At 40.8% G+C, this 26,218-nt stretch overlaps 1 protein-coding gene across 2 annotated transcripts; it reads left to right on the forward strand.

Moving 5' to 3' along the window:
* Nucleotides 1–1,008: 1,008 nt before the first annotated feature.
* Nucleotides 1,009–25,914, forward strand: apoba (apolipoprotein Ba). Of its 2 annotated transcripts, none has more exons than XM_056591329.1 (29): nucleotides 1,009–1,160; nucleotides 1,525–1,566; nucleotides 2,323–2,435; nucleotides 2,587–2,732; nucleotides 3,064–3,211; nucleotides 3,394–3,546; nucleotides 4,064–4,188; nucleotides 4,279–4,355; nucleotides 4,602–5,058; nucleotides 5,585–5,702; nucleotides 6,655–6,801; nucleotides 9,688–9,899; nucleotides 10,060–10,264; nucleotides 10,797–10,973; nucleotides 11,088–11,291; nucleotides 11,391–11,558; nucleotides 11,735–11,934; nucleotides 12,057–12,239; nucleotides 12,596–12,726; nucleotides 14,326–14,536; nucleotides 14,628–14,800; nucleotides 14,931–15,106; nucleotides 15,229–15,350; nucleotides 15,497–15,870; nucleotides 16,015–23,496; nucleotides 23,598–23,709; nucleotides 23,936–23,962; nucleotides 24,130–24,316; nucleotides 24,412–25,914. In XM_056591329.1, the coding sequence occupies exons 1-29, from the start codon at nucleotides 1,079–1,081 to the stop codon at nucleotides 25,576–25,578; spliced, it is 13,119 nt and encodes a 4,372-aa protein (XP_056447304.1). In that variant the 5' UTR covers nucleotides 1,009–1,078; the 3' UTR covers nucleotides 25,579–25,914. The 2 variants fall into 2 exon arrangements, with proteins under 2 accessions (XP_056447304.1, XP_056447303.1); XM_056591328.1 differs by having other exon boundaries at nucleotides 1,010–1,160; nucleotides 11,732–11,934.
* The last annotated feature ends 304 nt before the right edge of the window (nucleotides 25,915–26,218 follow it).

Here is a 26,218-nt window from a genome sequence, read left to right on the forward strand (position 1 = left end):
TGTCACTACGCTTACGTTGCTGCCGCGGCTATCGCCATCCGGCTTAAACCCCGCCGGCCATAAGGGAACTCTCTGCGGGGGAAAGGTGAGCTGCACCTAACCGCACCGGTGGGCTCAGTGGAAACGCACCACAGGGGTCGTACCTAAATAGTGTGTCCGCTATCCCTCATCCAAAAGCAGCCCAGCAGACGGCTCTGACTGCTGACTGCCAGCTGTGTGGGCAGCGGCTCTGCCACTGTCGCACCAAGGACTGGATCCTCAAACGACTCAAAGTGGCCTGCAGAGAGAGAGCCGGTTACCTGTTCTCCATCAATACAGAGCAGGGCCTGGCATTACAGACAGGGTTAGGGCTAACCCTAACCCTAACCCTAGCAGATGGCTCATTGGTTTGCCTTGGTGTAGTCTGTGGGTTAGGGTTAGGGTTAGGACCTGTTGTATGGACCCCCATAAGGGTCATTTGGGGGGTCGTTTTTGTCATGCAGTTTAGTATATGTTGCAACACAATTTTGCGAATAAAGTAGCTTAGAAGAAAAATCCCCATCATGACCCTTTGGGGTACCGTATATTCAATGTGGTCTTTTATTTTTCCTAATGATCAGAACTCTCCTGAAAATGAATTGTGAATGACAGATACAACAATATACAGTATATATATATATATATGACGGTCTCCTTATTCCACACTCCTCCTCACTGTCTTCAAATAAACATTGGGTTCTCATGGTAGTTGCTCCATCATTACACAAACCATATGACTCAATGATGCTGCCTTTCCATACTTCAAATGTAGTGTTTTCAAAAGTATATATATGATTTGAAAAATATATTTACAAATATCTTTTTAAGCTTATACATTGAGCCCTCTGTAATATTAGGGTAGGGGTTAGGTTACCCTACAGTGCTGAGAGCTATAGTCAATTTGAACTTTGAGTTGTCCGTTATTTATCTTTAGGCCTCTGCAGGATTTTGTGGAGGAAGGTGGGATAGACAGAGGGGGACGTTATAAAAGACCCGGATGAAGATGTTTCAGCCAGTAGAGTTGGAGGACGCAGAGAGAAGACAGCGTGCATTTTATTGAATGTTTTCCTTTCCTCTATTGCCCGTCATGGGGGGCATCAAGCTGTTCATGTTGCTCCTGCTGAGCAGCTATGCCTTAGCTCGTAAGTTTAGCACTATCCTCACCTCGGCACAACATGGCTGCCTTAACCATTACTGCTTACAATACTATTTTAATGAACACAATTTCTGGTAAATACTCAACACACTAATGGTAAATAATGATTGATGTGTAATGGAACAAAAATCTTTATATCTACATCTAAACTGGGCTGTTTATCCTAAAAAGATAAAAACATGTTTATAGTCATAGATGTCATATACGTATACATTGATTGGCATTGTCATTGCTTTAAATATATCAACTCAGTTTACATTTAAATTACTTTGTGGTCACATATTTAACTTTAGTCACCTATTTCCTAATTAACAAGCCTTACTTTTGTAATTCATTTTCTCATCTTCAAGAGCAAGGCAACGAGAATGCGGAGCAGACATCAACATGTGTCTGTAAGTCGATTTAAATCTGTTATCTGTTTTTCACACATATCTTGACATTTCTTAGGTTTATATATTTAAATATATATTTATGTATTTATGTGTGCAAAATTTCATGATTTCAATGCCGGTTCTCATTTTATGTTTGTAAAAATATTGGCTTTAGATTAGTTTTACAAATATGTGGCAACTACATGTGACACATTGACATCTGCTTGTGCTCTAAAGTAGACACAAATTGACCTGTTTTTTCAAGATTGCAGAGGCCAATGTACCCTGGTCCTCTCTGTAAATGGGTCAATGTGATAAAGCTTTAACAGTCAGTAGAGTTAGGGTTAGGGCTAACCCTAACCCTAACTCTAAGATAGAGCCTCAACAGTCAGTAGAGTTAGGGATGGGTTAGGGTTATGGACCCGGGTGAGGGTTATGGACCCTAGGTTGATAGTTAGGGCTAGGGTTATGGACCCTGGGTTGAGGGTTCATCAAATACATGTTATCATAACAATCAAGCTGACGGAAAAAGGGGTTTGATCACCACAGAATCTCCTAGATCGCAAAGGTGAAAATAAAAGACTGTTGAATGGAATATAAACAACAGATATGTAGAATACAATTAGTATGGGATAAAATACTGAGAAAATGAAGAGCAAAGAAAATAAACCATAAACCAATAATGCAATGATAACTGTGGCTCGTGACTAATTGTGACTGTGTTGTACTACAACAGTAATAGAATAATATTGCCCGTGTACCTTTTCCTTTATACAGTGGCCAGCCGATACAAGGCCTATAAAAAATATGTCTACCAGTATAGCACTCAGAGCCAGAATGGGGTGGTGGGGGCAGACAGCCTCAGGAACGGGCCCATGCTTACTTGTCAGGTAGGCATTCTTTTTTTATATAAAAAATACTATAATCATTTTTAAATCTATTTGATGATTTGACTTGGCTCAGTGAATTAAAACAGCAGTTATCTATCCCCCTGGTCCCCCTGGTTATCTCTCCCCCTGTGTCTTCACCACCCCCCTGCAGGTGGAGGTCGAAGTCCCCCAGGTTTGTAAATTCATTCTGCACACCAGGTCCTGCGCCCTCAGTGAGGTGTCCAGCATGGACGCGGGGGGGCGGCCCGTCTACGGCCCCGCGGCCACCTCGGACGCTTTTGAGGCTGCCATGGCAAAGTGAGTGCGATGTGTTTCTGAGGCTGGCATTGGACACACAGCAGGACACTCCAGTGCCATATCATTGACTGGTTTACATCCCAGATACGTTTTCAAAATGATCTCCCAGTAGCAATGCTGTACCACAAATACAATGAGTGGTGTGACTTATCTAAAATACTCTAGCAAATTGAATTTCTTCATATAATTATCTGGAACTCGATGCCATGATCCATTTAAATCATGGACAATGCAGTTCTGGTGTATAATGTTTGTGAAGAAATAGCATAAACAAAAGAGCCTAAGAACATTTTGAACGTGTTGTGTTGCTCCGTTCTCCATCGTCATCCAGGAACCCATTGAAGTTCACCGTGGAGCAGGTCACCACGGTGCACCTGTACCCTGAGCCAGATGAGCAGGACAACCTCCTCAACGTGAAGAGGGGCATCGTCTCCGCCCTGCTGGCTCCGGTGGAGGAGGAGCAGCACAACCGTCTCATGGTGAGGCATCCTTCTTCAATGTTCCGCCCATACTCATAAACATACATAAAAAACACCATACATCTAAATGTTCCACTTGATTTTCTTTTTTCAATATCACATATCATAAGTGAAATATTCATGCATTCACAGTATGTTCCTTTTAAACATAACAGACGTATCCTTTCCTCTCTCTTTGCCAGAACACTGTTCATGGTGTGTGCGCAACAGAGTACACCATAAACGCCCAGAAGGACATCGCAACTGACGTGTCACTGTCCAGAGACCTCTCTGGATGTGACCAGTTCTACGGCAGGGTGCAGGACAGCAGTCCCTTGGCCCTGATTCAGAAACTGGTAAACACACCCCCAAATTCAAATGAAGGTCAACATAAACATTAGACATGCAGCCAGTTGTGTCATATTGGGGGCGTATTAATTGATTCAAAACACATCATTGGGATCCTTTGCAATATGCTATTGCAGCAAGTGATGATACAACAACAATGTCAATCAACAGTGATTCAAGTGATCATACTTTACCTTCTCAAGGTTGCAGTGTTCATCCAAAGAATTTTAAATTATTTTGACTTGCACTGAAACTCACAAAACATAACATATCGAGTGGAACAAAGGTTTAATTTAGTTAGAAAAAAACTAAACATTAATTTCTGTATGGACCATTGTAGTTAGTAATATGTAAAATGTACAGGTGTTCTTCATATCAAATAGGCGTCAAGATATTGTACTCTGATTGTTTAACATTGCTAAATGGCTAACAATAGGGGGCCCTACAAACTTAAAATATACAAACAAATTATTTTACAACATAATTAATTTCAAAAGAGGAAAAAGACTGTTTCTTTATCTGTAGCATCAACCCATGGCTAAGTTGATCAGAAGCACCCAACATTGTAACTACCAGTTTGACAACCGGAGGAAGCACATGTCGGCAGCTGAATGCACAGAAACTCATGTCTTCCTGCCCTTCTCTCACAAGTAAGTCCCATCCACGTTAGAATCTATGTTGAGCATTGAGGCACAGAAAAAGGTCTCACCATTGTTGATTTATTTTTGGTTGCCTTGCAGAGACAATGGGATGTCATCTGTGGTCACTCAAAGGTTGACCTTACAAGAGTCTCAGAGGATTAATAGCAGAAACTTTGGTGAGGACAGCTTGGAGTCTTGATTAAACCTGCAGCATGTAACTTTGGTATTGCAGCTAAGAGGATGGATTAACATCCACGAGTCAATCCATCCAGAAATGTTCGCTAATGTTCTATGCTTGCATGGTCTGTTCTGCGTGCGTGTGTCTGTTCTGCGTGTGTGCGTCTGTACTGCGTGTGTCTGTTCTGCGTGTGTGTGTCTGTTCTGTGTGCGTGTGTCTGTACTGCGTGCGGGTTTGTGTACAGAGGTTGAGCCCTGGCGCAGCAGCTGGCTTCACTTCCAGAAGGCTGAGGGCAAAGCTCCGGTTCAGACCGGGGACGGTGTGCTCCGCACGCTGGAGGACTTGAAGGAGCTGGCTGGGACAGGCGGGGGCCAGAGGAGGGCGGGCCTGTTCCACATGCTGGTGTCTGGGCTGCGCGGGCTGCGGAACGAAACACTGAGCAGCGCGCTGCCCCGAATGCTGGACGCGTCCGCGGCACTGACCTGGCAGGCCCTCCTGCAGTGCGGCACGGCGGAATGTGACAGCGCCGCCCTGCAGGCGGTCCGGACCGTGGCAGGGATGCCCCTGGAGATGGACGCCCTGGTGCACGGGCTCAGCCTGCAGGGCCACGCTGACGCCGGCCGAGTGAGAGACATGCTCAGCACGGCCAAGTTCAGACAGAGCAAGGCCATTATGTATGCCCTGGCCTACACTGTGAGGAGGTACGGTACAACTAGCTCCTCCTCCATGTCTGTGCTCTGTGGTCAATGGGTTCATACACACACCGACACAGTCACTTTAACAGAGTTATTTGATTGGATAACAGCCCTGGGACTTTTAACTTTACGATATATATAACGATATAATGATCGTAAACTGTTAAACACATCTGAATCACACATGCCACCAAAACTACCGTAAAGAGACTCTTATTTTACTGGTTGGACAATAAATGGCAAACTACAGAAATGTACATGATCCAAAGTTGGGCTTCCCAAATCAGCAAGTTAAGGTCAGGAAAACGATTGTGTTGCTTGGTAACCCTAACCCAAATCCGTCTTTTTGCGGAATTATTTCTGTTGGCAGAGTCAAATAAATATTAAATAAACAAACAACTCACAATCTGTTCTCGCTAATGAATGGCACTTGTAGAACTGTTATTATCTGTGTATTAACGAATCACAGTATGATATTCAGTAAAACAGCACTCCCTCTCGTGTGATATTGCTTAATTGACGTACCTTACAGGTTCTACAGAAACAGTGAAGGACTCCGGATCCCAGAATTGACAGAAGTGTCAGACTTCATGGCGACTATATTAGAAGACTGCTCAGTGAACCCAGAAGAGTCCTTCCTTGCATTGCAGGTATGTGTTCAGACAATGTCTCATATCGTCAGGTCAACATTGTTGACAGGATGGTCCCGCGATATGTTCTCCCACTCATTGTTTTCTAATTTAAACACAGAAATCAACTACATTTGTCCAAGTGTTTGTTACATGTGAAATGAAGCAAAAGAATACGCTCTCTTTCTCCGGTGACAAAGTCGTTTCGCAACGCCTTTCTTCTTCGTCGTTTCTTCTATTTGTTTCTAACTCATGCTCCAATAATTGGTCGATCGATGCTTCGGATTTTGTGGATGCAACGGAATACATGACTTATCATTCTAGTAACATTTAAGATGATCGCAACGAGTTCTGCCCGTTCTGCCTCCATATTGTCCATGGTCAAATCAAAACAAACTACAGGGACAGCGGCCACACTTATCCCGCCCCTGGCAAGCCCCCCCCCAAACCCCCGTTGATTCTACTGATGTCTAAACAACATAGATGTCTGCATATAAAGCATCAAGTGGGAATCACCCTCAGGGACCACATCTCCTACAATTGAGGCAAAAATGTGTGAAAAAAAAGGCCTATAAGTGGAAAATTATTATGCTTGCTTCATAACCTAAGGAGGAAATTATTATGAGCACTTTATTTCGTAATACATGAACCAAAATGTTATACGTTGTAACATTATAGGCAAAATGTTATCATATTATGCAGTCAGAAATTTGTTACATTATCGACTGGGGTTTCCACATTATAGCTATGGGTTTAACTAGAAGTTGAGGTTGTGTAACCAGTATCAATTATAAAGTGGCCCATTGCCAGTATAATTCACAGTATAAAGTAAGAAATAGGGAAATTAAATACAGAACACAGGGAACAGAATAAGCAATCAACACAGATGACACATAAGTGAAGACACACTGGGAATGGGATGAAGAGTGACGAAAACATTGTTCTGAAATGAATCCCTTACCGTAAACTACAGGTAGTCGGTGTCATGGGTCGAGTCATTCAAAAAGATGGCGACCAACTGATTCCGTCCATCCTGCGGTGCGCCCAGAGCGACACGGCTCCGCAGTCCAACCAGAAGGCGGCCATCCAGGCCTTCAGGCGAATGAGCATCACTGATGAGGTACAGTAAGAAGATCACTGCATTAGCGTGCTCCACACCTTCTGTTCAATTCAAGGATGAGGATCTGAGCGTTAGCAGGCAAGACAACGCTGTTGCATAAATTAATTGTTGCACACACAGGAACAACATTAGGTTGAATTGTACATTACAGTGTCCTTGTTACAGAGTAGTTATTACACATGTTATGTGTGATGTCACAACACGTTATCACATGCACTTTTAACATGTAATAAAGTTATGGAAGAGCCCAACCTTAAACTTGTCATCTTGAAGTTCTCCATTTCCTTCTCTTTGGCTGTTCCTCACATTAATAATTTCCCCAAATGCAAAGGCTTTCATCAGTGGAGCATAGGCTAAATCACTATTGTGTTACATCATTTTGCGATAGATAGGGACTTAACTGACATGTATTAAGCTAAAAACGTTGGAGATCTTGAAGATATCCACTCAAACCATACTGGGAAACTTTTTCTCCCATTCCTAAACCCAGGGGCGGATCTAGCCATTTTGGGGCCCTAGGCAAAATATAGACATGGGGCCCTCATTTTTGAAACACGTACACAAAACAAATAACCATCCCAATACTCTTAGAATCGCAATAAACCCATAGTGCACTGCCACTCAACTCTCCACAGTAAAATCAGTTTCAGATTTCTCCAGCCTTTGCCAAAATTACATGTTTATTACTCAAACGAGAGAGAGAGAGAGAGAGAGAGATTAGAATTTCCATTCTCTGCCAGAGATACAAAATGATCTTGCACTTAACAGAACTAAAATACAAAATGGATATGAGTCTATGAAAACCACCATTTACATTTAAACAGGACCAATGAAAAGATTTTGTCTGTGGACAGGAATAACAGTGGCTGTGTGTGTGAGTGAGAGACAGGCAAAGCAGTGGTTCAGTGTGAGTGAGTGATTGACAAGAGAGAGAGAGAGAGAGAGAGAGAGAGAGAGAGAGAGAGAGAGAGAGAGAGAGAGAGAGAGGGGGGGGGGTGTTTAGGTGTGCAAGTGGTTAAGTTCTCCATCTTCAAATGTCCATTTTCCCTGTTGCCTTCACCATTTCATGTGAGTAAAACAGTGTGTGTGTGTGTGTGTGTGTGTCTGTCTGTGTGTGAGTGAGAGAGAGAGTATGTGAGTGAGTGACTGAGTGAGTGGCAAAGCTCTGTGTGTGTGTGTGTGTGTGTGTGTGTGTGTGTGTGTGTGTGTGTGTGTGTGTGTGTGTGTGTGTGTGTGTGTGTGTGTGTGTGTGTGTGTGTGTGTGTGTGTGTGTGTGTGTGTGTGTGTGTGAGACAGAAAGCATTTGTAAACACAAAGTCCTACTGTTGTCGTCTTCTCAAAAGGCTTCATATCAGAGAAAAGTGGTGAGCAGCAGTATAGAACCCCAACAGCAGAGCCTGTCGCAAGTTCAGCAGCGGCTGCTGTGGCAGCAGCAGGTGTAAAAAATGAAGTAAATTTCGGCAGTGTATCTGCAATTCTTTTCTTCTCAGCTTTTTGTTTTCGTTTAGCACAACCACTATCATAATTCCGCCGCTTCATTTTCACCGAGTCGCATCCCTCTGCTTTGGTTTGAAGTACGTTATTTCGCGCTACGCGCGTTACTACGTAATCATATTCTGGACTAGTCCAATGCACAATGGAGGGGGGCATGTGTGCTGGAAAATTATTATTTAGGCATTAGTTTGGCGTTATGTTGATATTTTTGTTTTTGTTTTTTACTAGAAATGTTGTTGTTTTTTTTACTTTACATAAGTAATGGCTGGGGGGGGTCAGATTTGGGGGCCCCTAATAAAGACAGATTTGGTTGGGGCCCTAGGCACTTGCCTAGGTTTGCCTAATGGAAGATCCGCTTCTGCCTAAACCAAACCCCTTACTGTCACTGTTGCATGATGCTGCAAGTTCTTATTAAAGGAGACATATGATGGTGTGTTCCCAACAAGTAAACATGCTGAATGAGTTCCAGAAAACATGTTTTTGATCGAGATGATTGCTAGAAATAGCATTTAGGAAGAAAAAAAACGCTATTCTCGCCTACCGATATTCCCCTCTGTTTCAGTCCCTTCAGAATGTTATGTTTCTGGCGTCTCTAGCTATAATGCAAATGAGCTGTCAGAGTGAATCACAGCGTGGAGGAGAAGTGATTGTTGCCGTCTGCGGACTCCCCGAGCTCTATATCCAAATAATATAACATAATATAATCTAATAATAATATAATATCTAACATTATATAATATATAGGTATCTATATTATATAATATAATATAATATAAAGGTATCCATATAATATAATATCACGGCCAAAAGCTATGTGTGCCTCAGATGATATTATGAATCATAAAGACTGCGTCTGACGTCTCTGGTACTTCCACAACAAGTGACCACAACAAGACTCGTAGTCGGGGTTATCTCGGCCATGGTGGAGAAGAATTGGGGGAAAGGAACTTTGGCTTTGACTCTCTGAAGTCCAGATTGAACCGAGACATGGAGGAGAAAGGGATTATACTCCCGGAGCTGATCCACAAAATCGTATCTATGCTGTGATTGGAGGGGGTGGGGGAAGTGGGTGGTAATATTCATATGTGCCTGCTTCCTACGCAGGAGTCGGGCCGAAACTGACTCGGCCATCTGGAGACTGTAGGTGGGGTACTTTCAGAAATGCATATCTACCTAAAAAAAATAATGCACAGACTTATTTCAAAGTTTGTATGCTTTTGGCTGCACGCATACAAACAATATAAATCGCCTTTATTTTTGTAAGTACTGACAATGGCACTCTCTTCCAAATACCTATGGAACACTAAGGCCGTTATGAGGGGCCTTTAACCCTCACCCTAACACTGAAACTGACATGACTTTAACAAACTGGTTGCAACCCTTGTGCCACAGATTCAGAATGTCCTCATGGAGATCTGCAGGAACCCTCAGAGCCCTGTGGAGCATCGCGTGGCAGCCTACCTTACCCTGATGAAGAGGGCAGATCAAGCCATGATAACACAACTCCTCAACTCCCTGGCAGGAGAGGAGGAGCCACAGCTCAAGAACTTCGTATTCTCTCACCTTGACAACATCCGCAATTCCCTCGACCCAGATATGCAGCGGTTAGGGTTCAATAATCATTTATTCATTTGTTCATTCCTTCTTTCATTGTAAAACAATGTTGTGAAAAGGCTATGAATAGCAAAAGATTAGTTTAATATAGATTGTTTTGTTGCCGTGGCCTAAATGTTTTGGTTACCAACTTCTCTATCCCTCCTGAAGAATGAGGAGCAACGTTGAGGCGGCCTGGCGAGGCCAGCCGTCCTCCTCGTTCAGGGGTCCCAGCACGTCGGGCAGCTACAGGCTGGAAACACCCCTGGGCTCAGTGCAGACTAACCTCATCTTCGATGGGGCCGACACGCTGCCAAAGGAGCTGATGCTGGAGACGACCCTCAGGGTCCTCGATTTCAGGGAGGATATCTTTGAGGTATGGCTGACATTTTATTACCACAATCATTTATTGTACAAGATTATTTTGGCGGGGCAAATTATTTAAGGCTATGATGTATTCATCTGTTAAGAATACTTATGTTTGTAAAACTATTTAAATATAGAAATTATGACTATGCTTATACCATTGCCAGGATGAATACTCAATTGTTTTTACTTTTGATAAATGCACAGTTTTTATGTAGTTGATGTACCAGTATATCTTTGTGCAGTAATGAATCACAAAAAAAAAAAAATTAAGGTCATATCTTCCAAAGTCTTCATCAGAATCTGTTATGAAGCCTGACAAAGACGAAGACCCTACAATGCTAACTATCTCTACTTACTGATCTGTTAAGTCACATTTTCTACGGTTCAGTATCTTGAATGAACAATACCACATACTTGTGGGAGTACATCAGTTACCAAAATCTTCCTTTTTCCACTTTACCCAATGGCATGGTTAATATTTCCTGATTAACTAGTTTTTATTTTCCTTTGATCCATTTTTGTAATCTTTACGTTGAAAGGTGGGCGTAGAGGGAAAAGGATTTGAGCCGACCCTAGATGCTCTCTTTGGAGAGAGGGGCTTCTTTCCTGAAGCCGCATCCAACTCCATGTACAACTCCGGAGCCTACAAAGTCCCCAAGGTGCTCCAAAGAATTTTCGACCGATTGGCCCCTGACGGAAACAGAATGAAAAGACAGGTAACGTGGTATCAGGGACCCATCATAACATCATTATGCAGAAACATAAGATATACATTAAACTCTGGGTAACCTCAACCTGAAACACCTGAAAGCCCACTCTTTATGATCCAGCTCCCACAGGACCTACTACTGGACATCAAGAACAGCTTCAATGCCCTTCTTCAAGACATCGGCTCCTACCCTCCCCCAGAGGCCACTGCCTACCTGACGCTCCTAGGAAGGGAGATGGGATACATAAAGTCCAGTGAAGTGAAGCAGATGGCTGATACTTTGTATACATACTATCAAACTTTCTTCAAGCAGCTACCCGCCAAGGTAAAAGCGTTTCAGCAGCTAATAAATATTACATTTTTTAATAAGAACATTTATTATTTATTGAAATTGGCTATGTTATTGTATATTTTCTCCGAACAGGCAATTGCTGCACTGACTTCAAGCACTGAAAATGACCTCTTTGCACACTACATCTTTATGGAAAATGTAATGTCATTGCCTACGGCTTCTGGCTTACCTCTCAAGTTCTCGCTGGCTGGGGTGATCAGCCCTGGCGCACGCGGAGGTTTGAATTTGGCTCCTGGCATGGTAGGTTTCTGCTGCTTGATGTAATCTAATGAAAATATCTGAAGATAGAAAAAGAGGGGTCGCAAAATACTAGAATCCTGTTTCTTGTATGTAAATTAATACAAAGCTAATATGATGTTATTATTCCTCTTTTTCACATTTTCTATATCTTACCATCATGGTATTCCTTGTAGCAGCAATTGTCTTTCATGCCTTCAGTTGGCTTGGAATTCATTACCCAAATGGGAGTGCATCTTCCAGATTTTGTTGTGGCCGGCCTCGAGATGCACACAAACATGCACCATGAGAGTTCCTTCAACGCCAAGGTCACCATGACCAATAACCAATTCAAGCTGTCTATCCCTGCCCTAAAGACAAACACTCTTTTTAGCTTCAGGTATGTGGTAAACCCGCTTCAAGTTATTATAAATGTGTTCAAGGAGCAATGGCATGGCTCAACCTCCATCCCAGAAATATGTAAATGTTGCTCATGATTTAAATGTAATTCTTCAAAATCAGCAACAAGGTACAATCAGTCTCGTCCAGTGGGATGGCCACTGTGCCTTCCATGGTGGAAGATAAAGTTGAATCTATGGAATGTGATGCCCTTTTCCCTGGTCTGAAGCTGTGCACTGCTGCGCGTTACCCTAACGTCAACTCCACAGATGAAACCCCCTACTACCCTCTTACAGGAGAAACCAGGTAAATGCTTATCTGTGTTATGATAGTGGATGCTTATTAACTTAAAAGTTTGTCAGAGAAATATTGACACACACTGGATGTGTCAAAGTATTGTCTACTAAAGGTTAGAAATACCCCCAGAGTCAAGCAAGAAGGCTCATCTTCATTTAATGTCATGTTAGTTTAAGACTTCTAGTTGGATAATCTCTGAAGATTTAATTAACCTAACACAAACAGGATTCACAAGATCAAACACTGAAAAGGGTTAGATGGGAGCAAACATAAAATAGCCTAGTTTATCCTTATTAAGATGTTCAATCGATGTCTAAACTGACCAAATGATAATATGATCTTTGAAACCTTTATTTCACTGTCAGGTTCGCAATAGAGATCCAACCCACAGGGGAAGTTTCAGAGTACATTGCCACCCTCACCGGAGAAACACTGCGTGAGGGTAAAGACGGTCGCCATAAAGTGGACTCTTTGAAGCTCTCTTTGAAGGCAGAAGGTAGGGAAATGGAATAATTAAACTCCAGCTTTTTAATATAATAGCACTGTGTACTAAATTCAAGTTTCAGCATCTACAGATATTTAAAAATATACCCTTTTTACATAGATTTCAACGTGGGACATTACATATTTTTTTTGCAGTTATTTTTTAAAGATGCTTATCACTGGGTATTAATGACGTGGTCAAAATAAATCTTTTCAACACTAAGGGCCCTATCTTGCATCCGGCGCATTGACTTACTCTCTGGCAACTGGCGCAGAGCGTTCTTTTCCCTCCTGCGACACGTGTCGGTAAATTAGGGAATGATCTTGCGCCCCAAGGGGCGGTTCGGCGAAAGGAGGAGGCGTGTTCTGGCGCAAACGTTCCCTGGTGCTATTTTTCAGTTTTTGAAACCACTTGCGCCACAAACCAGGAAATACCTGGTTTAAAGTCAGTGGCGCGTTGGTCAGATGCTATTTTAAGGGCGCATGCATAATGTTGCTTGTGCACCTCGCGCATACAGTTTGCTTCTCTCATCTACCTAGCCACACATTCTTGGGAAATTATTTGGGAAAGAACAGCTGATACCGCGGTAATGAGTTGTACTTTTAAATCAATGCATCTGCAAACACCGTACAGCAAACACATATTATCCTGACACAGTCATCGTGTACATGCCCATAACTGTTAGGATTGATGAGTATTTGATCGTGAGAAAACATTGTATTACCGCGAGTGAATGTTGAAAAGAATGAATGAATTGTGTGCATGTGTTAAAGAATTAATGAATGCGGGCGCGCGTGTGTGCATCCATCTGTTTAACAGACGAAAACTGAACACGTAACGCATAATACAGTCCATGGCAATGTATATTAACGGGGGGACACATATAAGGGAACTGAAGTCGATGATGATAATGCATACAATACTGATAAGAAACAATGTTTATAATGTATTGCGTATATCATTCCACAGTTGCCGCATATCATATGTGTGTTAAGTTTTCTTTGCTGAAATTTATTTAAGGACTTTGTATTTCTGAAGTTGTGAAAGAAAACCTTATTCTATGTGTGAATTAGGCCATATTATTTGGCAATTATTTGTAAACTGAGCCATTTGAAGTTTGAAATTCATGTGCATCTTTCTCATCGGAGACTGCAGACACGCTGTCGAAATATCAACTAGTCAGATTCAAATGTGCTCAAGGCTCTTAAAGGGGATGGGAGGTGGCACTCTCATTGGTTTATTGCACGTTACGCCCAAACCACACCTACGGGTAATTAGGCTACTTCAGACCAACCCTTTTTAGATTTGCGCCGGGCGCAAGAGTAATTTTTGCGCCGGTAAAAAAGCGACATCGCCTTGGAACCGGCCACAAAGCAACTTGCACTTGGCGCTTCTCACTTGCGTTTCAGACCGTTAAAATAGGGCCCTAAGGATGTGGTTGAAGAGCTAGTCACCTGGTTTGTTGCTATGATTTCTATGGATGTTCTGCCAGTACATGCAATGATTATTAAAACACATTTCAGAATTCCCTATGTCAACATAGATGGAGGAAACCTAGGCTTAATTTAAGTAGAGATTTTGTAATGAGTAAATATTCTCTGAATCAACCAGGCACTGAATCAAAAGAAGCAACAGCCATTCTGAAGTACAACCGCAACAAGAACATTTTTACAACTGAGGTCAACATCCCTGATTTTGACATGGAGCTTGGTATAAAGCTAGCTGTGACCGACACTAACGTTAAGGGCAAGAAGATGAAAGGCGTCACCTTTGACGTAACCAACAAGAACATCCCACAGCTGACCCTGGTGGCACGAACCAGGTAATTCTGGACTTCAAAGGTAAATTGACGGTTGGTATGAGATTTTATGACACTGTCTGACATGGAATGTCTTGTTTTGTTTTTTTTACAGGCTTGAGATGATGAAGAACGCAATGTTAGAACTCCAAATGGCTATTCCTTCCCTCAAAGCAGACAGCGCTCTCACACTGACCCTGAAGAACGACGATGCGGTGATCATGGCTGTAGAAGCTGCCCTTAACCTCCCAGAGACCACCTCTGTGCAGAAAGTGACCCTGATATATGGTAAACGTCAACCTGACTACGACAATCCGGAAATTATGAAAATGTATGTGCAAATCAATATTTCTTATTCATACGTTTTTTCAAATTTCCTTTTTTGTTCCTCTGTTGGATTGTTTGTAACCCTTCACAGATGACAACAAATTTGAGGTTGAAATGAACTCTGATACAAATTCAGACATCCAGAAACTGATTCCAAATATAGAGAACTACCATAGGCAACTGCAGCAACACATTGATGCCCTTCTGGACCAAAGGGTGGCCCAGACTGACATGAAGCTGCGTCACATTGTCACAAAAGGCATTGAGGTAAATTCTTGAATGAAGAATTATTACATTTTTTATTACAATTATCACTCAGTTTATTAAAAAAATTGTAATATTAGTATTTATTTAGTGATCTGTTATTTATTGTAATGTACCCCATAAAGGCAGGTAATATTTGGCTGGACAAGTTGTCTGCAAGCATCCCCTCGATAGAAAAACTACGGAGCAAGAGAAGCATCTCAGATCTTACCTTGCCTGCGCTGCCTGAAAGATTGTTTTTTCAAGCGTAAGTTTTCACTGGATTGAGCTCTTACAGGGTTATGTTAATACCACTTTGATGAATAGACTAACTTTGAAAAAACATAGCATGTTTCAAATACATGAATTGTTAATATTTGTATTGAAATGATGTGTGTTTTGACTTCTTAATAGAGACAGTTTATTCAGATACCAGTTCAACAAGGACAAGATGGATGTGAACATTCCTTTACCCCTTGGAGGGAAGTCCTCAGAGGAGATACATTTCCCAGCCACCTTATCCGTACCGAACATTAATATACCAACACTCGGGGTCCACATTCCTGCCAAAACCTATCCAGTACCAACGTTTACCATACCACGATCCGTGGACTTCACTGTCCCTCTCCTGGGTCTTTTTGAGGCATCCACAAAGATAAACAGCAACCTTTACAATTGGGAAGGCAGCATCGCTGGGGGTAACAACACCATGGATGTACCCAACTACATTGTCCAGTACAAAGCTATGGCCCAGTCCCCTTTCAACCCATTGTCATATACAATTGAAGGTAAGATAACACAGAGTTAAAATTAATAATTGAACAGAACCATTTGTGCTTTGTTACTCGATAGAAAAGGTTAATAAGATGTCAGCCTTAACCTTTTCTGTTCATTAATACTGACATTACTCTCTTTTTTGTTTGCTGTTGAAGGTACCGGGATGGTGTCTGGAAAGGTTGATAATGTAAAGTATATCTTGAATGGCTCCCTTAGCCATAGCCTCATTGATGCAAGCTTCAGCATTTCTGAAGGTTTAAGAATGATAGACAATCTAATTGCAAGGGTAAACTACAAGCTCCTAGTATCAAGTCCTCTGGGGCTGCAGAGCTCTCTTGATTACTCTGCCATATCGACCTCCACTGCAGATAAAGTCACAGGAGATGGCAAATTGGATGGATTGCTTGAAATAGGTCCATTGCATACCACTGCCACCTACACACAAAGCTACATCCTCCTTCCTCAGGTCAGAGAAGGCAGGGGAGAGTCCAGCCTGCGTATCAGCTCACCGCTAATCCAACTCAACAACATTATACAGGGAGTTTATGCAAACAATGAATTGAACATTGTATCCAAAACAAATGTACAGGATCAAGTACTGCAGCATGTGTCAGAGCTTAAGTACAAAGGTGCACAGGTGACCCTGAAGAGTAATGTGGTTGCAGCAGCTCTGGGTAAAATGCTTAACAACAAACTTGAGCTTGGCTTGTCCAGTCAACTGGTGATTTTCAGAATCGAGTCCCAGGCAGATGATGCAACAAATAGGGCATTCTCCCTCTTAACTGGTACTGTGACTTCATATGGACTCGAAGTCAATTCGGAAGGTTCACTAACCTCTAATGTAGGTCGCGCTCTGCACAAAGCTTCGTTAACAATTAACCAAAATGGTGTAACCACCAGTGGAACTAATAACATTCAGTGTAGTCCTGTAACATTTGAGAACGTCTTTAACAGCAACATAGACCAGAGTGGAGTGACCCTCTCATCTCTATCAAAGGCAATGGCTGAGGAAGCTAGGGGAGAGCTGAACATTGAAGTCAAAGTCACAACTACAGAAGCATCACTGAATGGCGTCTTCAAGGGCTTTGCACACGATGCAAGCACAAGAAACAACCTTAATTTCCTGTTAAACCGAAGGACTTTGAGCATTTCCAGCAACTCAATGGGATCACTGAAGCAGCGAAAAACTGAAAATAGCCACACACTAGTTCTCACTCTATGGACTGCAGATCTCCACTCCAAAACAGACAACTTTATCTGTGAAGATGTTTACTACAAACATGATATCAAGATTAATATGAAACCATTTGTCATGTCAATAGATGTAACCAATGATTTGAAGCTCCAAAGTTTAAATTTCAACAATGAGGGACACCTGCGACTGCAGCCAATAATGATGGACCTAACGGGAAGCTTGAAAGGAGCCAATGGAGAGGTAGATCAAATCAAACATACATACCAAATCAAATATGCAGACATGGCAGGGACCATGAATTCGAGTACATCTGGGAGAATAATGGATGTCAAGCTGAGTCACAACTGTGAATTTGAATTTGCTGGACTTGCCTCCAAATCCATATGTGAAGCACAAGTCACCTCTGAATCCTTACGCTTTGATGGCAATATTCGCACCATGGCTGTGCCATTTAGTTTCACCCTGGATGGACTTATCAATAGCGATGGAGAATTAAATCTATTTGGAAAACACACTGGACAACTTTATAGCAAGCTGCTGATCAAGGCTGAACCAGCCGCCTTGGCATATTCCCATGACTGCCAGGTATCAACCAAGCATACGTTAGAAAGTGGCGTGTCCTCTGCTCATATTGATAACAAATGTAATGGGCTATTAACGCCCAGCAAACAATCTCTGAACTGGAAGTCTCAATCCAAAATGAATAGGCACGATTACAATCAGGAAATCAATACTTACAATGACCCTGCAAAAATTGGATTTGAGTTTTCTGGCGTACTTCTTACAGACCTTTTCAGTCAATTGAATTACATTAGAGAAACAAAATTGCCAGAAATACAAGAGTTCAAGACCTCCGGTTTTCTAAAGTATGATAAGAACAGTGACTGCCATACTGTTGAGATTCCTTTCATAGAGAGCCTGCCTGCTGCGTTTGACATTGTGAAAGAAGCTCTTCTGAAAGCTTTAGAATCTCTGCAACAATATGTCAACAGAATTGATGTTAATTTGTTGATTAAACAATTCAGAACCAGGCTAAATCAGATACCTATGGAGGTGAATGATCTTATAAGACAAATGGATCTAGAGATCAAAGTAAAAGAGATAAAAGAAAAGGTAACTTATTTGACAAAGGACTTTTCTGTAACAATAGATGACCTGGAACTTGCTGTGGAAAAACTGAAAACCGACTTTGGAAAAACAGTAATTGAAATTGCCCACAAAGTCCAAAATGTAATTTGTACAATCAAAGACTTTGTATCATCAGGAGACTTTTATGATTTCATGTCCAATACACTCTCAAAAATCGGGAATAAACTCATGGACTTTGATCAAAACTACAAAATTCGACTCACACTTATCAAAGCATTAAATTCTATGGAGGATATTGTAAGCCAGATTGATTTGAAAAAACTTACAGAAAGCAGCCTTGCTTGGCTGCAGGATCTCGATGCTAAGTACAATATCTTGGAAAAAATTAAGAAAACCATCGCTACATCAAAACACATAGTTGAGACTTTTGATGTCAAAATGTTTTTCCAGGATTTAAGAGATGATATTATTTCATTGGATATACCTCAGTATGTTCAGCAACTTTCTTACGACATACCCTACTCTGATATAACAAACGTGATTGAGTCTATGAAAGATATTCTTATCAATTGGATTGATGAATATGAAATACCAAACAAACTCAATGCAGTGTATTTCTACATTAGGGATCTTATTGTTAAATATGATCTTGATGAAAAATTTAAGGACTTATTAGATCAATTAGTGGTGCTCATTAAAGAATTAGAAATTGAAAAAACTGTACAGTTAGCAGTTGATCATTTGAAAGCTCTATGCAATAAATGTCAATATATCTATGATGAAATTATGCAATTCATTTTTCGTGTAACTGAGCAATTTAAATTAATTGACTGGAAGCAAATCTTTCAGGAGCTAAATAGAAGCATCTCATCAATACTAAATTCAATGAAGAAATTTGATTACAATTCATTTGTTGACGAGTCTAATGAGAGGATAGCTGAAGCAATTAAGTACCTTAATGAGCAGATTAAAACATATGGAATAGTTGATAAAATAGAGGCCACTAGGGACTTTATAAGAGAAAGACAGACTTCAATTATCAAATATATTGAGGAGCTCAAAAACACTAAAGTTGCTGAGGTTCTACAGAAGTTCTATGATGTGATTAACACCACAGCTTACATTGACATGAAGATGAAAGTGAAGGAAATCTTAGAAGACACCAGGCAAAGAGTCCTTGGAATGGACATCAAAGATGAAATCTACATCCACCTTCAAAGGCTGAGTGAGTTCTACTCTAATATGATCACTTTCATCTCTGAAAAGTTGAGTAAACTAATGGCACAGATTCACAAAATATCAAATGAACAAGACATCATTCATCAAATTGAAGAGGGCATGCTTGGTGTTCTGGATGCTCTGAAGAGAGTTGAAATTGTAGCGCCATCTTTCAAAGTACCACTTACGGACCTGACCATTCCCCAATTCAAAATAAAGCTGAACAAACTACAGGAGATCAGCATACCAGATAGAATTTCAGTTCCCGGATTCACTATCTTCAATTTCGTAATTCCTTCATTTACCATTGATTTTAAAGAGATCAAAACAGACATAATTGCAATAATAGACCGCATCAGAGAGTATGAGATCCCAATGATTGAGCCTGATGAAATCTTTGGAGATCTTAAAGTTCTCTACTTGTTTAATCTGCCAGATTTGACTTTGCCAGAAATTACTCTTTCAGAAATCAAATTTCCTGTGATCAACATTCCCAAATTGAATCTGGGAGACTTTAGTATTAAAATGCTTCCCATTCCAGAGATCACAGAGATTCCTGAGATACCCAGTGAAATTTGTCTTCCAGTTTTTGGCAAGCTCTATAGTGAGTTTAGACTGGACTCTCCCTTTTACACCCTTGTAACAACAGTACTTATCCAGAACTCAACAACTACTTTCAAAACCCCGCAGTTTACTGCCTTTTTAACCTCCAAGGGAATGTCAAATATAGATCTCCTTGACTATTCCTTAGATGCCATGGCTCGTGTAGAAGCTCCCAGAATGAAGAAGTTGATGTTGACAGAGACTTTAAAAGTCACTCATGTAGCCTTTTCTATTGATCATGAGGGGTCATTGACCATAACTGGACCATCTGCTGAAGTAGCTGTAACCACCACTGCCAAGATAACTACTAAAATGAATTCATGTAACTTGGTCAACAAGGGAAAACTTACACTAAATAGTGGAGTCACAGCAGCAGTGGAAACCACCTACAATCATAACCTGAACATTCCAATGGCGGAAATCTCAAGCGAAGCAACAATGACACAATATATGGAAACCAAAATAGAATCTGGTATTGTTTCTGGAAATATTAAAAACATCGGAAATGGAAAATGGTCCATTCAAGACTATTCTGATGAAGGCACACATAAATGTGATCTGGAATTCACTGTCAATTTTGGCACTGCTACCTTAACCATAGAGGGAGAAACTAAAAGTAATGCCATACAATTTAAGAAATATATCACTGCTGAATCAGTAATACTAAGTCACATCATTGTTGATGCAAAAGCTGAGGCTGAACTTCCATTTCTTAAAAGCAGCGTCTTTTCTTTAAAGGGCGAGGCACATGTTGAAGACTTGAAAATTGCACTGACAACGTTTTATGATGCTGAACTCATTGGAAGATTGAGTGGACCAGTGTCTCACTCTTTGGAATTCTTGGTTCAGCCTTTTGAAATAGTGTTAAATTGTAAGAATAAATGCAATGCCAAAATCTCTCTTCCGCTCAAACTCACTGGAAAGTCAGACTTCCAGCATGACTTTGGCCTAATCCTTAATCCGGAACAGCAACGGCTTGGTTGGGCTGCTTCAACCAGATTTAACCAATATAAGTACAATCACAATTACACAATGGAAAACAATGATATGGAATTGTTCCTACATGCCACAGCATATGGTGAGGCTAATTTGGACTTTTTGACTCTTCCCCTCAGTATCCCAGAGATAACCGTTCCTTACCTAGAAATTAAAACACCTGAATTGAAGGAATTCTCTATTTGGGAACATGCTGGCATAGGATCCGTGTTAACCACTCCCCAGCAAACATTTGATATGAACCTGGACCTTCATTTCCATAAGAACCCACAAATGCAAAGCATCAATGTCGATTTGGGACCAATTTACAGTGCAATTGGTGATATTCTCCCTGGTACCTTTGAAGATTATAGAGATATGTTGGTTAATTGTCTGAAGGATTCCTATAACCAAGCAAAGAAACATTATACCAAGCACAATATTGAAACTCCTCGCCAGCCTCCTCGAAACTTCATGTTCCCTCAATATACAGTACCAATACTTAATATTGAAGTTTCTGCCTTTACGGCAGAGATGCCAGCTTTCAGCTACTTTGTTCCAAAAGCGTTCAGTACACCAAGTTTTAAAGTTCCAGTCATAGGTTTCTCTGTGCCATCCTATGCTCTTGTTCTGCCATCGCTAGAACTGCCTGTCATCCATCTCCCTGAGACGCTGAACAAACTTACCCTACCTACTATTACTCTACCTGCCATTCAAAACAAAATCTGGATTCCATCACTGGGTAATGTGTCTCATGAGTTCTCTTTTAAGTCCTCTCTGATTACGCTGCGGGTGAATGCTGACCTTTTTAATCAGTCCGACATCGTGGCACAATTCGGAGCTTTATCAACTTCGGTTTTTGATTTTTTAAATGGAAAACTGGACGGAGCTGCTAGTTTGACAAGAAAGAGGGGAATTGAATTTGCTACATCTCTGTCTGTGGTTCACCAAAATCTAAAAGCAAATCATGTCTGTGCTGTAAGCCTCACCAAACAAAGCATGGAAAGCTCAATGGCCAACACTGCAAAACTTGATCTACCCTTCCTTACTGTGGAAGTGGATCAAGAACTCCTTGGAAATACCAGGACGAAACCAAATGTAGCCTCCAAAATGAAGCTGAAATACATGTTTACAATTCCATTGATTCATTCTGTGGCAAAGGGTAACATAGATCATAATTTGATGCTAGAAGCTCTTACATCATATGTCTCACTGGACACATCTACTAAAGGAAAAACAGACGTTTTAGCGATGGACAGTTACAGTTTTGAAGGAGATCTAGAAAATGAAGCCAATTTCTACATTAATGCAAATGGATTGCGTTCAGCTTTTAAATTTCTTCTGATTTCAAACATTGACCGCCAACAAGAGCTGCGAAGCAGAACAAACATCTTTCATTTAGATATAGACAAGAGATCTGCACTTGAAGTGTCTTTGCAGCGGCTTTACGCGACAATGGAATACACCAGCCATAATAATGCCAACTTTGCATTTGTAGATACACTGGGGAAACACACTGCTAAAGGTACACTGGAGTTTGTTCCACTGACAACCCTAAAGGCTACATTGGACAGTGATGCACTTCAATCATCAGCTGCACTCATTCAGAACCTCAACCTAGCCATTTCAAGGGAGAAGCAGGCCTTCACCTGGCATAGCGGAAGACAGCTGGGAGCCTTCAGCAATGCCATTGATTTAGTGATCTCCAATGATGAGGCTGAAGTACGAATGGACATGACTTGCTCAGTTGAAGCGTACATACAGTTCCTGAAGTCCCTGAGACTGCCTGTGTATCATCGGTCCCTCTGGGATGTGCTCAGGTTTGATCACGCTCAAATAAACGATCCACAATTATTTAATGCGTCTTTCAGCATTGTGTACACAAAGAGCCAGGACGGAACACTGTTTTCCATACCATCTCAAATATTAGACAACGGAGTCACTTTCAGCATTCCTGAGCTTACCCTGGCCATGCCTGGCTGGGTTAAACAAATTCCATCTAGCATACGGAAAATTGATATGCGAATTGAAAATCTTGACTTTCCTGATCATTTTATACTACCACCCGGAATCTCAATTCCAGCCTTGGATGTCCCATTTACAACCTTGCAAGTGCAACCTTTCATTGTTGATATGAAGAACTTGAACATTCCAAAGACAATCTCTACTAAAGCTTTTTACATCACGCTGCCTGGCCTGCCAACAATTTCCATTCCCCGCTATAACATAGATACCCAGTTTCTTCCGGGAAAAATGTCCTTCCTTTCACTTAAGATACCCCAACATGAAATTTCCATCTCAGCCTTCCAACTCCCAAGTGAAAGTCCATTCATCACTATTCCACAGCAAACTATGGAAATTCCTGAAATTGCCATATTTCTGCCATCAAGTGTGTTCATCCCAATGTTTGGTGCCCTCACTGCCACATGGAATATTTCTTTACCCGGATACAATGTGGCAACAACCGCCAAAGTGGAGAAAAAGGATTCCCACCTTGTTACAGCAGCAAAGTCTACCTGTTCTTCCACAATGAACTTCTTGGAGTATGATCTCGATGGTATGATATATTTCTTTTGAATGATTGTTATAATCAGTTTTCATTCATAAGATTGAGGGATATTAGCCTGAATTGAATGTCATTCTATAATATTTTTGCAGCCGCAGCAACTCTTGGATTTGACAATGGACTCATGGATCTTAATAGCCATTGCAACTTCGTTCACAGTGATGTAAATGTAGCCTGGCAACACACATTTGCTCAAAATATGAGGTGAAAACACAAAATATACTGCAGATATGTTGGCCCTTAATGTCTTTGCTTTAAAAAAGTTAATATATTAATAATATGAATATGTATTGTAGTAGAAGGCATGTCCAAAATATTATAGTGAATATCTCAGAATTGAGTCCTAAAACATGATTTGAAGTTATATTTGTGTCCTGTGTGCATCTTAGTTATGAATGTATTTCTTATTGTGGATTATTTTCTTTTTAAGGGTTAAGCGTCAAACTGCTGAGGCTGTGTAAGTTCTCAAATTGCTGACTGTTGTGAAAAATAATTAGTAAAATTGTACATACAACATGAAGCTCATTTTACCATGTCAATGTAATTATTATGTTCCAATGGATGGGCGACAACCTCTAAGAATGTATTTTCCCCCATGTAACATAATTTTGTATTTCTTTTTAGGGTGTCTCATCATACAGTTAATGTTGACATCACCAGCCCAACCTTTGCAGATTTGAGCTTTCGCTATGCCTCACGCAAAGATGGAATCACAGCATCCATGTCTTCTCCATCATCAGGCTTCCTTGGACTGTATCTTCAGCGAAGGTCTCTATCACAGCTACATGGAAAATTGTTCAGTCGGTATTTGGTAAGATACAGTTAAAAAAAACTATGTTGTGGGCATTTCTATCAATATGCTATGCCTATCCTTTCTTTTAAAATCGATCTTTTCTACTTTTACAGAGGAATCCTGGGAAGGATATTGATATTCTGAGTGTCAAAGCCACTATTAAAAACTCAGAAAAGCTAAGCATGATAACCTCTTGGAACATAGGAGTCCTTGGTGATTTTATTGAGGGCTTAAAGGGTAGATTGCCTGCCATTACTGAAGCAGTTCTCAAGTTCATTAATAAATACCACACTGCCCACTTTGGTTTTGACCTTAATCGTGGTGGAATAAAGTTTAGGAACACACTCACTAATGCCATGGAACAAGCTCACAAGGACGTTGCTGAGTCTGTCACTGCACTTCAGGAATTAATTGATAAGCTTGGCTCTCAATCAATGGCTTTTGACCTCAATGTGCACATTTCTAACAGCATTAGAAAATTAAGCAAATATGCTGAGCAGGTTGTTGAAAACACAATTGAAGCCATTTTGACCTTCCTACGTAACGTGGAGATCCCTATGCCTGGATCTGATCAGAAGCAGACCGGTCTGCAGGTCTTCCAGCGGGCCTGCCGCTATATTTCAGATGGATTTGACAGAGCCATGCAAAGGTTTTCAAGGATAATGAACACTGTAACTAGTAACATTCGAGGAATAGAGTTTACAATCCCCGCAACTGATGTTGTTGTTAAGGGACAAGAGATCCGGGAAGAACTAACGTCTGCTTGGAAATCCCTGCTTGAACGGAGAGTGCAGGCGCTTCAGATCTGGAGGGAGATATCTTTGGAAAAGCTATTCCAGAGCCTTAGTGATTTCTTGCAGATGTTTGTTCAAAAGGCAGACGAGCTCATTGCTTCCCTCAGAGCTGAAAACCCAGAGTTGGCCTCCCGAATGGATGGGATCTATGCGGAGGGGGAAAACGCATTGATATCTTCAAAACAACACATTGAAGACGCAAAGAAACACCTAGCTCAGTATAAAGACCATGCAAAACTGAACATTCAGGAAGTATATAATGGCATGAGTATGGAACGTATAAACAGTGATCTTGAAGACCTCATTAACATTGTCCAGTTACATCTTTATGGAGGATTGGAGGAATTTCTCGTTTTTTTGGAAGATGTAATACAGGATACAGGAGCATTTAGGTTCAGTCATAAAAGTTTGAACATTGATATTCCTCTTCCTTTTCTTTGGACTTCTTTTGCTGAATGGCCGATGATATTTCGAACCATGAGATGATTTTATTTCAATTTATGGAAATAGAGAGTATGGATTAGGATGTAGCAGAGATTTTCATTGTTTATCATAATTAAGGGTAGGTAATTAAAGATGGTGTTATCTTGTATCACATTGTAATAAAATATGAATCTAAACTGAATTAGTAAATTTATTTAATGCAATCAAATAAGAAATGTATGTTTGTGCCCAGCCTTGGATCGTGAATGATTGATTAATATATCTCAAAGTATGAACTGTTTTCCTCTGTTGGTGATTGCTTAAATTTAAACTAGTCCCTTTCTTGATATCAGATATAAATGCCTCGCTCTTTAAGTTTTACTGAGGAATGCATTTCATTGAAAATTCAAATCCACATTTCTAGCTGGTGCTAGATAACAAACATTATTTTGAATACTATGACTATGACATGTTTGGCAAAAAGAAAGGTATTATTTAACGCAACAGTATAATCAGTACGTTTTTGTAAGGATTTAGACCTACCAGGTTTCGATAGACAGTTTATACAGTGGAACTGTGATGGCAAACATTTTTGATTAGTAATGATTTCTGTAAAACGCAGCGCAATGATTTGTGAGTGAAATAATGTAACGGAACCGGTCAGGAGTAAAGCAATATATATATATATATATATATATATATA

The sequence above is a fragment of the Gadus chalcogrammus genome, chromosome 5 (assembly GCF_026213295.1).
Source record: "Gadus chalcogrammus isolate NIFS_2021 chromosome 5, NIFS_Gcha_1.0, whole genome shotgun sequence".
Lineage (NCBI taxonomy): Eukaryota > Metazoa > Chordata > Actinopteri > Gadiformes > Gadidae > Gadus > Gadus chalcogrammus.